This window comes from Peromyscus maniculatus, chromosome 4 (genome assembly GCF_049852395.1).
Source record: "Peromyscus maniculatus bairdii isolate BWxNUB_F1_BW_parent chromosome 4, HU_Pman_BW_mat_3.1, whole genome shotgun sequence".
Classification (NCBI taxonomy): Eukaryota; Metazoa; Chordata; class Mammalia; order Rodentia; family Cricetidae; genus Peromyscus; species Peromyscus maniculatus.
Genome location: NC_134855.1, coordinates 36,028,861 through 36,042,678, shown reverse-complemented (window position 1 = coordinate 36,042,678; position 13,818 = coordinate 36,028,861). Strand labels below are relative to the sequence as shown.

Below are 13,818 nucleotides of genomic sequence, written 5' to 3'. Positions count from 1 at the left end.
AGGGTTAAATTTTTTCTTTTTCTTGTTTAAATACGTGTTAGTAACTCTAATCTTACCCTTGGTGCTTCTCCACACTATGGTTACAAAGAGCTTTAATGAGCTGACTCTGTTACTTTTTCCTTGAACTGTCTACTCTCTGGGGACAGTCTTTGCAGTATAATCTTAGGTTGCTTTTTTTTTTTAAGATGAATACTTTTTTTTTTCTTGAGAATGGTATCTAATTATCATTGATCCAGGGAAAAAGGAAATGTTCGTCTGTGCAAGCCAGTCATTAAAATAAGGTGATAAGAGTATTAGAGACATGGCACAGTGATTAGGAGCACTTGCTACTTTTCCAGAGGACTGGAGTTCAGATCCAAGCACCCATGTTGGGCTACTCACAACCTCCCGTTACTCCAGTTCCAGGAGATCTGACACCCTCTTTTGGAACCTGCATGAAAGTACACGCTTACACACACACACACACACACACACACACACACACACACACACACACCTCAATAAAGAATTCTTAAAAGCATTGAGATGATTTGTACATTTAAAAAAATAAAATAACTTTACAAAATTGAACTTACCTTTGCAAATTCAAATACATAATAGTCCACTTTCATCTCTGTGGCATTGACTCATGTCTTGTTTAGGTCCAGGGAGTCAAGTAAAAGCTTCCTGTATAATAGAGGCATAAAATACAATGAAACAAACCGCTCTGGTATTCTAGGAAGCCAAATAAAATCTTGAACAAATCAAAGTCACAAAGCCAGAATGAAAACCTAACTAGAATTTTGCAGAAGTCTCCCCATTCAGTACCCACTCACTTCTCTCCCATGTTCATGTGAATAAATAGATTTTTTGAGCTAAAAGGAATACAGAAATTTAGGAACTGGCTCTGACATTGCTTTGTTGAGCACATCTTGCTGAGTGAATTTTGGGACTGCACGCGTATTCCAGCTTTATGCTCTGTAAGGGTGATGAGGGCCCCTCTGCTCTATACACAGACATGGCGTAGTTGACAGGCAAGTTCATCTGGGTTTAAGGTTGTTTCCTCTAGAGTGTTCCCTTGTGAGTTCTTACTACTTAAAACCAAGTTCACTAGTGATAGCATATTTTGTATTGTGTGTTGCACATGGGCACTTTTATCTGTTCCCCCTAAATGCCGTGTTTATATATATGGAAACTGAGGTTTAGGGAGTATGTGAACCAGCTCAGGTTTCTGGACGACAGCCAGCATGGCAAGTTCTGGAGTATACGACACACCATACACTGGGTGCCTCTACACAACAGACATTTTCATTTTCAGGGTTCTGGGGGCTTCACAGGCCAGGATCAAGGTGCTGACTTGAAACTGTGGGTCTCTTCCTGCCTTTAGATGGCTGCTTTCTTATGTGTCATCACGTGGGAAGAGGCCTCTCTGATGTGTGTTCTTACAAGGACATAGTCTGTTAGATCAGGGCTCCATCCCGTTGACCTCAGCTTTAATCCAATGGCAGTCACATTAGACATTAGGGATTTAACAGGTGTACACAGTGGGACACACTTTAGTCTGTATTCTTCTTAAACCCTCAGAGCCAGGATCTGAGTCTGGCACTGGGGCAGTGAAGTCAATATTCTTGTTATTTTTGTGGATGGTTAGCAGGCTGGTCACTGTTTCTTGAAGAACTTCCTACCTTTCTCTCTGTGTCCTGGACTCAGCACATCTTAAGTCTCTCTACCAAATCGCCCATGTCCCTCAGGGTTCACTTCATTCATACTAAGGATGGATTTCTACATATAAACAAAGTGCTCCAGGTAAGAAGAGGATTACTTGCCTCCATATAATGGAAAGTTAGTTTTTGTAGCACATGGCAGGCAGTCTTTTAAAGAGATCTGTTCTCAAACTCAGGTCACTCTCAAGGAACATGATAACCCCTTTGGAATGGCTTTCTTTTCTCCCTTCCTCCCTTCCTCCCTTCCTCCCTTCCTCCCTCCCTCCCTCCCTTCCTTCCTTCCTTCCTTCCTTCCTTCCTTCCATCCTTTCTTTTATTGGTTTTTCTTCCTCGATGCTTCAGGAAATGATGATTTAATTAATTTAAAATGTAACTCCTTTCTTATTTTTATTTTTACATTTCTTTTACAATTTTTACATATAAGACGTGAAATATAAACATGCAGTTAAAAGCTGTCTTTTGGTCTCAAGAAAATGAGAGAAAAAAGATGCATTAGTATAGAAACAGTCTTATATGTATCTAACTATGACCCACATGTAGTATTTAGGTCTTAAAGGAATGATCTTGAAAAACATGACAGGCCTCTTCAGAGAGAAGAGTGAGACAAGAATTTGAAATGTGCCCATTTTGTCCCATGGGCAGTGATGCACACCTGGGACTTGGATGCTGGACAGCTTGACCAGATCATCTTCAGCATCCCCTCCTCACAATGATATAGAGACTGAAGGGGAATGGAAAGCAGGCACTTACCATTCTCTGAAAGTAAATACTAGAGGAAAAAAAGAGAAAAACACACAGAACTTCTGATACCTAAACAGTAAAACACTTTTGTAAGCCAACAATTTGAGGGAAAGCTACATTGTCATTGGCAGATTGGTGCTTCACCACATTGTATCACAGATGACACTTCTGATCAGGATGTTATTTAAAATATGTAGTAAGTGGCTTGGCACAGGCCTTAAGAATTAGAACAGAGAGCAGAACCATAGAAATTGACCAGTTCATAATTAGTGGGTGTGAGCTGACTGATTTGTATGGGCAGCGAGAAGATCTGTCTTTGACTGATATGTATAGTCATGGAGTATAAAAGTAAGTATGCTTATTAAAAGATTCAGCTTGTTAAATGCATTTCACAGCTTATATAGTGAAAATTGCTTCCTCATTTCACCAATTAACCATTAAGGTCTATAGTCTATAGTCAAATATAACAATTCATACAATTTTAGTTTTCATCTGTAAAACTAGGTTTGATTGATGCTTTGAAATAGTAACACACTTACATAACTGTAAAGTTCCTACAGGACAAAGCATTATCCATTAATTGTGTTACATGCTTCCTAGCCTCTCTAATATCCCTTTTAACACACACGCCACACACATACACATGCACACACATATTTATGATGCACTTGCATAGATATACATGTACTACACGAATACTTTCATGATCCATTATTGTTTAGCTACTGAAGTCACTGCCACTCCCTTTAGAATTACACTTCCCTGTCCTCTAAAAGGTGTGTGTTTGTGAATTCTAACTTGGATTTTATATGTTATAGTGGACATGGTTTTGCTTCTGTCTTAATGCAGTTCCAAAAGTAAGGACTCACGTGATGGTAGAATTTCACCATTCTCTAATTTGGCTCCTTCTTTTGATTAATTCTGAAGACTTGATAATTCACATTTGGCAAATTCTCCTTAGGCTGAATTCACCTTGACTTGTAGTGCACATATTCCATTTGAGCTTGAAGCTTTTCTAATTCTTGTAAACTCTGGCAGTGACCTTCCAAATGACTTTTAGATGCATGTTTGACTTCTATGCTATTTAAAACTTCTCCTTTTCACTTTTGTTTTGATTCTACCTTCCCTCCTCTGCTTCTCTGTGAAACCAGTTCTCTTCAAATGACTCGAATAATAAAAAATAAAAATGAACAACTGTTGTCAAGTACCCTGGGATGGCACATTAGAACAATGGGGCCATCCCGTGCTATCTTAGCTTGCCTGTTCCCTTCCTACCCAGCCCATTCTTTCCCCCAAAGCTTCAGCTATGTCCAGTCCCAGATATGACCAACATCCTGCACTGTACATACTGCCTTTCCCTCCCCATTCTGCCCTGTAGAGCTAATGGCTAATTTAAGTAAGGACAGAGCAGCCTGAAGACAATCAGGCGAATGTCATAGGGCTACAGTCCAAGTGATAGAATGTCTTTTTGATGAACTTTAACGAGCTAGGGTGTACTTTGGGGGAGGAACCCTACCGGGCTTTAGGGGGGACGACATGACCAGCACGTGTGATGCTTACAGCCATAAGAGCCAAGTGTCAACGCAGTCTCTGTCTTGTGTGCCAAGGCCCTATCATTAAATGAGGGTGTGGGAAAAAAAAAATGACAGAGAGCAAGGGTCTTATTCTTTTCCTTTTTCCTTTCTTTTAAAAACTGAAAAATTCTGTTTTGAATACATGTAGTCATAGAGTATCAAATTCTCAGTGTTCTGGCTATTTGAGGGAGAAAAAAAGTAAGCTGATTCTTCTTCTTCTTCTTCTTTTTTAATTGTAGAAAAGGAGCATGAGGTTCTCTGAGGAGCCCTGGGAAGTGGGAGTGAACTCCTAGATAGGGTTGGTGTAACTGTACCTCAAACCACAGCAGTCACGTGGTTCCTTTCTGCTTTGCTACTTTTTTGACTGCCTGTCAGAGGTCTGTGCACTTGGCTTTCCCGCTCCTGCAAGGCCACTGCAGCATGTGCTGGCGGGATTAATCTTGGTCCACCATGTCTTTGCAAAGGCTTCTACAGCAGCAGAATGGCAATGGCAACTTGGAGTACTGTACTGATTCTGCATACAGCTCCTACTCCGCACTCACTGGCCCCCTCACAATGGAAGACAACAGACGGATTCAAATGCTGGCAGACACTGTGGCTACTTTGCCTCGGGGACGAAAGCAGGTATGATTGCACTTCTATCTAGAATGTTCATGTTTGTCTGACTGCTGCTGAATGTGGTATTTGCTCCTGTGTGTCTCCATGAATTCCTTGACTCCTGGCCTCAGTCCCCATCCTTAATAGTCATTTTGGTTCTTATTCAAAAGAGAATTCTTTCTCCCCCACTGAGGACAAGCTCTGTCTACTAAGTCAATTGACTTAGGAGTCAATGACTGAGAGTATGTGTGAGGAAGGAGGTGACATTCCCAAAAGAGAGGGTGTAGCAGTCCAGAGATGGAAAAGCAGTTTTTTAAAAAAACTTTTTTTAAAAAAGGAAGACTTAAATATTTCTTTTTAACTTAAGGATGTGCTCAGGTAAAGTGAAGTCGTTGAGCACAACAAGCTTGAAGACGGTTTGCAGGAACACAGCCAGCACCATTCTCCGTTTGTGTCTCCATAACTCTCTCCCTCCTAGTCTCACCTCCAGGCTTTCGTAGTCCTATTTGTTCCCAATCAAGAGAAGACATCTCCTGGAACACAAAGGTTATCAACTAAGTAAATTCTTCAGCTCCAGGGCTCATGGGAAGTAAGACTTGTGTGGGGTAGAAACCAAGCTTGGCTGCTGAGTTTTTGAGGCATCTCGAGCAAGTTGCCAGCCTCCCTCACATTAAGTCCTTAAAAAAAGGAAGACGTTATTACACTAAATTCCATTCATTGGATTGGGCAACAGCAGAAACACCATCCTTGGACTGTCTGCTCCTTAAGTGAGGAAATATGTAGGGCACTCGGCACTTGGTAAGGATTGTTTGGACATATTTATTGCATAAAATTTCTTTAGAGATGAACACTCACTTGGGAAAATCTATGTCCATGTGAATTGGTTCTGAATTTTTGGTCTTTAATTAACCATACACCTCTTTGTGTATTTTGATCATATAAATTGCTATGAGGTCCAAAGTATATATTTGGATGTACATACAGCAATTGTGCACAGATGTTTAGAATTGACTGAGAGCATGAGGGTATCCCTCTGGGGCCTGCATTCTTGTGTATACTGTGTTCTCCTCTGAGTGCTTTTAACTTCAGCATTACAGAGTCCCAGCTTGGAGGATAGGCAGGTTCTCCTTCAGTGATATGGTTGGTGAACTGATTTCTTAGCATTTTCCATAGTGATGAAGAGGATGGCATCATTTGCCGAGATTTGGTTATCACTCTCAATTCAAAGTGCTTTCGTGATACAAAGCTTGATGAACATCTCTATCAACTTATAAATGAGTATCACAGGAAACACCATCTTTACTCAGATTCCAGATAGCGAACAGTCCATTTCTGTTTCTACTTGCCATGAAGCTGTTAAACTAAATTCTGTTCATTTACTTAGTCTATGATTTGTTCTCTGGGTACATTACTTACCAAGAAAGCAACTTGCTAATTTTTGCATCAAGGGCAGGATCTTCCCACTTCTCTTTTTGAGTTGAGGCATTACATCATACCGGACCCCTGCAAGGTGAAAAACTTCCAAGTAGCTAGATCAACCATATGGGCAAGTTTCCTTCCTGGAGAAGGGTTACAGTTTAGGGACAGAATGAACGGCAGATAAACCATCCTGCAGTCTGTCTCTGTCTGGTACTCCTAAGCAAGGAACTCCCTAAGGTGGAAGGACAGAATCTTGTGCTTTGGGGCAAATTTGTTTAGACACACAGTGATTAGTGTATCAGGAAGATCTAATGTGCCTCTGAGAGGAGAGAGACAGACTAGACTCATGGGTAAATTTCCTTGAGAAAGCAGTGCGATTGGCCTTTGCTATCCATGGAGCACTGGTTCCAAAAACCACCACCCATGAAAATCAAAGGCCACAGATGCCAGAGTCTCTGATATAAAGTGGCAGACTATTTGCATATAAACTACTAGGCTCCAGTGTATTACCTAAGACAATATCATTGGCTATAGGAATAGCTGTCACATTATATCGTTTAGAGGATGGCAGAAAAGAAACATATACACGTTCAGTGCTGATACAATGTTTTGTTTCTATGGAGGGTTTTCATCTGCAGTTGGTTTAATGAATGGATGCAGAGAGCTGACTGTGGTTGCCCCAGCACCCAGAGCCACTGAATAAGGTTTGAGATGTTGTGGATTTTAGGAACTTCATTCTACAAGAGTGGCAGGGTGGCTTTTACAGTAGTTGGAGAAAGAGGAAATAAAGCAATAGAGAGGAAAGGTAAAAACTTGGTGATGAGTAGCACTAAAGACCAATGAGGCAGATCCAGCTTTTAAGCCTGAGTAAAGATAATATGAATTGGAAAAGGACAACCAGGAGGATTGAGTGATTATTGGAGGGAATGATAAGAGGAATTTAGGCGTATAAAAATATGTGAGCATGCAGACTTCCTATACAACTAATGAATGCCCAAGCTCTTCTCTATTTCTTCTTTTTCTCTTCTTGTATTCTTTAACACACTGTGCACGCACTTCCCCTATTCTTAAAGCTTTTCCTGGCCTGGCAGTGGTGGTACACACCTCTAATCCCAGCACCTGAGAGGCAGAGGCTGTTGGATCTCTGAGTCAAGGCCAGAGTCAGTTCCAGGATATCCAGGGCTACACAGAGGAACCCCGTCTAGGAATTAAAAAACAAACAAACAAACAAAAAACTCCAACCCTTTTCCTAAACCAAACCTTTGGAGCATGGCACTTGTGATACTATATAACCACTCTCAGTGAAACTTGATGCAGGTATTTGCCAAGATTTTATAATTTCCACATGGACATTTGCTTCTTGTGAATTGTTTTCTTAGAAAAACAAACATTAGTAGCAACAACAACAACAAACTACCCCCACCCCCACCCTGGCACTGTCTGAATGGTCTGCAGCAGGGTTCCCATGAGGCAATAGCAGCAGCAGTGGCAGGTGTTCCTGTCTGCAGTTATTTTCAACACTTGGACGGCTGACGTCAACATTCATACTTCTTGTTATTGTGGCTTTGGTTTCTGCAAAGCTATATCTGGCTAGCTTCTAGTTTCAGCTTAATCTTCAGAATCCACTGGGGATTCGCACCCAGAATTGTTTAAAAATAGGTTTCTGTGTGTGCAAATTATTTCAGTACCTGCATTGGTAAGAAGTGACAGACACATCAGTAATGCTTCTAATTTTGAACGTAGTCTTTTGGGGCGAAGTCCCTGCAATATAAAACCTTGAGGGAGGTTAATGGAAAAGAAAGGGAAGTCTTTAAGCATCCCATGTCCCAGGGGTAGAAAGTGTGCCTGACTGCTACTCTTACAAGGCTATAATGAAGGTGACTCTCGCCCAGTGTGGCAGAGAGAACCAGGAACCTGACACACAGGTATGAAGGTTGACTGTGAATTAGACCTAAACTGATTGTCAGTGTCTAATTTTCTTTGAGTAATGAAATTATTGCTAAATAGGAAGCTTCTAGAATGCTGGTTTCACATACAATTTCAGTTAGGGATGATACTGAATGCTTGTAATGGGTATAGTTCCGGGCCGAGTTCTGCCCACAGGGGCGTTCTTTGTACTTCTGCCATTATCTCATTTAGGCAACATCAAGACTGCAGTGTTATGCTTGGGCTAATATCCAACCATTCTTCTTTAAAAAGAGGTGTGGGACTGTAATCAGACCTCCATGGAAGCTGGAACATAGTATTTACCTCCATATGGGTATTCTAAGTTGGGACATTGACTCTATTTTCATTATTCTGTTGTGTCTTTGGTTAGTTTGGTGATCCTTTCTGTCTTAACGGTCTGATTTTCAGAAGATGGAGAGAGCTGTATTCCTGAAATGGTTGAGAATAAAAGTGAAAGAGTCAGGGAATTGGAAAGAGCCAAGGATATAATTCAAAACAAAGTACTTTTTCAAAAAAAAAAAAAAAAAAGCCCACCTCTGAATCTGTACCCTCCCCTAACCACACCCCCAACTTTTGCAGGAAATGAGTAGCAGAGCCAGGAGAAGAACACAACAGTCTGCCCTAGCAGCAAAAGTGGCTTCTGTGTTGGTCTCTGAGCTGCTCTGAGGAGGGTTCACCAACAAGCTGTGTTTCCGATTTCCTCTCTGCTTTGCACATTGACAGCTGCTGTGTTTGGTCTTGATTTTCCACTAAAGAGGGACCCGAGAATCACTGCCTAGCAGGAGACATTGTGTGTGGAATATTAATGCCTTGTCTTTTAAGTCATCTTCCTGAAAGCAGAGGAGCCTTCCTAAGATCAGCCTCAGACATCACTAGACTCCTGGCTAGGAAGAAGCTACGAGCCTGGTGTGCTGTAGTTAGAGCTGAATGTGCAGCTTTCAAGCCTGCCAAATCGCTAAACCTAGACTTCTCATATTAGATAATGTGTAATAAAAGACAGCTGTTGCCAGCATATGCTGTGAATTGCACACCAGTTCTCCATTCATGATTTTTCTCTCTCTCTCTCTCTCTCTCTCTCTCTCTCTCTCTCTCTCTCTCTGTGTGTGTGTGTGTGTGTGTGTGTGTGTGTGTGTGTGTGTGCCATCACTACAACTCAGAAAGACTCTGCCTGGGAGCTGTCTGAGCAAGACCTACTCCAAAGCCACATCTTCAAACAGGGCTGATGCATGCTAGAGAGATGGACACAGAGAAAACTTGATTCAGAAGACCCTTGACAGGGCCTTAGGCACACTCCAAGTAGTTTAACAGGCAGTTTAGCAGGTGAGCAAGGCAGAACCTTGAGAGTTCCTTTCTATTTAACCCCTTGGACAACTCGGATCAAAACCAAGAAGACTTTGCATCAAGATGTGGCTGGCCACCATCAGAGAGTTTGATAGTAACTAATGTATTTAAATTGCTTTGTTTGTATATGTTCACTGTTTAAAATCTCTTTACCAATCCAGAATGGAAACTAATTTACAATCCAATTTTGTCTCAACTTTTTGTGTCACTGATAACTCAAAAATAGCAGCCACGGGAGTGTTCCCACATTACTTTTTAGCCAGCGAGCTACACATAACTGTTACAAGGAGTAGGTGAGGAACATCCTCTTCTGTAAGGAGAAGTCTGATCTATTGGGGGGTGGGCACTGAAAGGTTTTATATTTTAATCAATCCAAAATAACCTGTCACTTAACAGGCATGTTGAGGAAATCCCGAGGTGCCTATCAATTCTACGAATACAGGGATAAGAAAAGGGCATTTAACATTGTGGTAGTCAGATGTTTTGTTAATTCTTGCCAACTGGTTAATTCTTGAGGGCTGATTAATTCTTGCTAACATTCATTTATTTAGCATTAGGTATTAAGATACCACTATTTTACTTCGTTTTTCTTAGTCCTCCTTCTACACCATTTGATGTTTTTTGAGTAGTCCCCCCGACTCCAATTCTACTTAGCTTTTAAAATCCTTCTATATATTTGAGATTTTCATTTTTATCTTTTTAAAACTACCTTTGAATTTTTCTCAGGAAGCTTTAATTTAATGGAGGACAAAGTTTAAAGGGATCTTAGCACATCCGTTTGAGCTTGAATATTTCACTCGGGGTCTCTCACCATCATCACTCAGCACTGAGGCTCAGTTCTGTCTGTCTGTTTCACTATTTTTAAAGTCACAATCTACTCTAAGCCTCGTGTGAAGCATTGGGGTGGAAAGTAGAACCAGTGTATTTCCCCAGAGTCCCCAAGCATACAGATGATTACCTAAAGACGTGAAGCATTTGATCAAATGTGCTCTTCACACAGAGTGTGCCTATGGACACATAGAAACCTCCATGTGGATGGTAACAGGAGGGATACGACAAACTGTATTAGCAAGAGCAATGTTTTAAAAGCACCAAACCCTTAACTGTGATTATAGCTAACAGAATTAAATATAGCTGAACTAAGTATTTGACAATCTGAATGAAGGGTGAAATACAAGGAGATAGTGATAGTGAAAATAGACAAAGAAAATAGGAACACAGTGTAAGGGCGAGAGGCTTGAGAATATTACCTTTTACCCTGTCTTTCACAAGGATGCAGCCCTTCTGATGTAACGGAAAACTTCCCATCCCTGCTTATCTCCCTTTCTCCCTCCCTTTCCTTCCCCCGTGTGTGTGTGTGTGTGTGTGTGTGTGTGTGTGTGTGTGTGCATATACATGAAATATTTTAGACACAAAATCAGATTATGGCAAACCATTCAAATTGCTGTAGGTATTCCATAACTGGTTCTTATAAACCAAGATTAGAAACTTATTCCAAGCCTAGAGCATAATTTTGGGTCTGAGCCTTCCAGCTTGAGACTCCAGGTATCACTGACAAAAGAAGACAATGCAATAGTTACACATGAAGGCTGTGGAATGACATCATCTCTCCAGTGTATATAGTGGCTGAATTTCTAACACTGAGGCATTCCAGATAATTTGTGAAATTGCTGGCACTTGGTACCTGACAATTTGAATTTATGGTAATGCAGGCTTCTGTGGAACTTGTCCTGTATGCATTAATTTCTTCTATGTATTTTCTATGTGCAGTTTTTATCCTCACATTATTTTTATTTATCTTCATCAACTTCTTGGATCTACTATTTAATTTATTTGCTTATGAACGACAATTGCATTATGTTGGCAGCTAAATGTCATAGCTTATCAGCTGGAGAGATGGCTCAGCATTAAGAACACTTGCTGCTCTTGTGGAGGACCTGGATTCAGTTTTGAGTACTCTCATGGAAGTTCACGACAAGCTGCCCTTAGTTCCAGTTCCAAGGATCTGGTGACTCCTTCTGACATTCACAGATGCCAGTCATGCACACAGTGTACATACACACATTCAGGCAAAACATTCACACACACACACACACACACACACACACACACACACACACACACAAATCTTTTCAAAAAGATTTTGTTTAATTAGGGGCATGATGTTATGTTTTGAGCCTTTAGAACAATACTTAAGAAAGGACTAATTAATAATTAACATCTACTAAATATTTCTTAAACAAATAAAACCAAAACTAAAACTGGTCATGGTCCCTTAAAACGAAGGTCTTCTCTTTTGCTGACTTTCTCTCTTTATAAGAGTTTGGGTTTGTCCCAGAAGCTTATGCCTATATGACTTTTCCCAAAATGTGCATGGGAGTGAATGTGTTGTTATTTATAGCATTAGGAAGTTCCTTCCCTTTTTTTGGCAGGAAATCTCATATTTTCTTCCAAAACCATTGTGAAAATAAATCATAATAGAATTGGGGTTTTGAGCTCCATCATTTTTTTCTGAATCTATTTCTTATTTTCTATCCTGATTGTTTTTGTGTGCGTGGTGGTGGTAGTGGGGAATCTCTCTCTCTCTCTCTCTCTCTCTCTCTCTCTCTCTCTCTCTCTCTCTCTCTCTCTCTCGTGTGTGTGTGTGTGTGTGTGTGTGTGTGTGTGTGTGTGTGTGTGTGTGTGTGTATGTAATGCTGTGCATGAGGAAGTCAGAAGACAAATTGCAGGAGTTGGTTCTTTCCTCCCACCAATCAAACCTATGTGGTGAGCCATCTTGCTGGTGCTTTGAGTCATATTTCCGTATATAAGCTCATTCTAGGCCTGGTAAAAAAAGTAACACGTTGAACTGTTTTAGTAATATAAGCATATCAGCAGCATCTACAGAAAATATGGACTGTGTGGTTTTCATGCCATCCTATGGGTAGGTGTTTTAATATGGTTGTGAATTGTTATAGCTCATTTTGAGAGATTGACATAAACATGGATTAGACATAAAGCAATCGTTGGAAGGTTGAAATTCTGCTACACGGAGTGAATGTTCTCCTCGCACAGTATCTTACTATTTGAGCTTCTCCTTGTCTTCTCAACAGAATGTCTGGGAGTCCCTCCTCTCCCAGAGTCTCCCTTGTTGTTACAGGATAATGGACATTACTAACCTTATCTAATAAGGTTTCCAGGTTGATGATGAACAACAAAGTTCTTTGTGACCCAGAACAGTTGCAGACACATCTTAAAGACCTTGAGATAACTATGCTTTTTTTTTTTATTTTTCAGCTTGCTTTGGCCAGATCAAGTTCTCTAGGTGACTTTTCCTGGCCTCAAAGGTAAAGAGATTCATTTTTCTTCCTTCCTTCCTTCCTTCCTTCCTTCCTTCCTTCCTTCCTTCCTTCCTTCCTTCCTTCCTTCCTTCCTTCCTTCCTTCTTTCCTTCCTTTTTATTTTTTATTAAGACTCTGCCTGAGATGCTTAAGAATGTAAGTGTTCCAGTATATGCGCATATGCATGTGGGCATGCGCACACAGGCACACATACAGACACACAGATACAGACACACAGACATAGACACACACACACACACACACACACACACACACACACACACACACACACACACACACACAGGAGCACGCATCCCTAACCCATACTACAGTTACAGAACTGAAAGCTAGTTTTCATTGTAACAGTAATTGTTAATGCTAAATATATGCCAGATATGATACTTTGTTATTTATGCAGTTTAAACTTTTTTTTTCCTTACAGAAAGCTTGTTTCTGTGGAAAAGCAGGACAATGGAGCTTTTGGATTTGAAATTCAGGTGGGTAGTTGGCAAACATTCTAGATTTCTAAGGAAGAAGTAGACACTAATTACATTTGCAAAAAATACTAATTAAATCTCAAAGAACAGGGAGGTTAGGATAGGGTTAGAATGACGGGGGAGACTAGATTTCATTTAGTGTGTGGCTGTTCTTCAGTGTGTTAAGTACCACCTGGGGGAGAAAACATTGAAACTTCTCTTTCCCTAGAGATGCACTTCCTCCTCGGGCCGAGTCTCTGCACTCTTAAGGGTAGGCCCAGACACAGGGGCTTGATACTTCAGGACCTTAAAGAAGAAAGCAGAGGACACTTTACAGAACTTTATTTTCATATAATCCTATTCTTGTACTGTATGTATATCAGATTCTAAATACTTGAGCTGGACATTTTGGTTCATGGCTTTAAACCCAGCACTTGGGAGGGAGAGGCAGGAAGGGAGTTCCAGGCTAGCCAGGACAACATTGTGAGAACCTGTCTCAAAAAAAAAAAAAAGGAAAATAAAAAGGAATACTTGTTAGATGTTTAATATATGTATATAAAACTCATGTTTATTACAACAGAGAGCAAACCTTTCTTATTGGGTATAACAAGAAATTTGTACCTCTCCCTACCGATAATAAGATAACACTTTATTACTTGAAAACCATTGGTGGAAGTTTTTACCTGTCTTCATTGGTTTTA

At 40.5% G+C, this 13,818-nt stretch overlaps 1 protein-coding gene across 3 annotated transcripts in view; it reads left to right on the top strand.

Moving 5' to 3' along the window:
* Positions 1-13,818, top strand: part of Cytip (cytohesin 1 interacting protein) — a 65,304-nt gene that overhangs the window by 33,015 nt on the left and 18,471 nt on the right. For 2 of the 3 annotated variants that reach the window (XM_076569502.1, XM_076569503.1), the window contains 3 exons: positions 4,483-4,642; positions 12,599-12,648; positions 13,084-13,138. In XM_076569502.1, the coding sequence (XP_076425617.1) occupies positions 4,574-4,642; positions 12,599-12,648; positions 13,084-13,138 (174 nt within the window). In that variant the 5' untranslated portion in view covers positions 4,483-4,573. Of the gene's footprint in view, positions 1-4,280; positions 4,643-12,598; positions 12,649-13,083; positions 13,139-13,818 lie in introns of those variants that run through there. The other variant, XM_006984653.4, reaches the window with a different exon arrangement.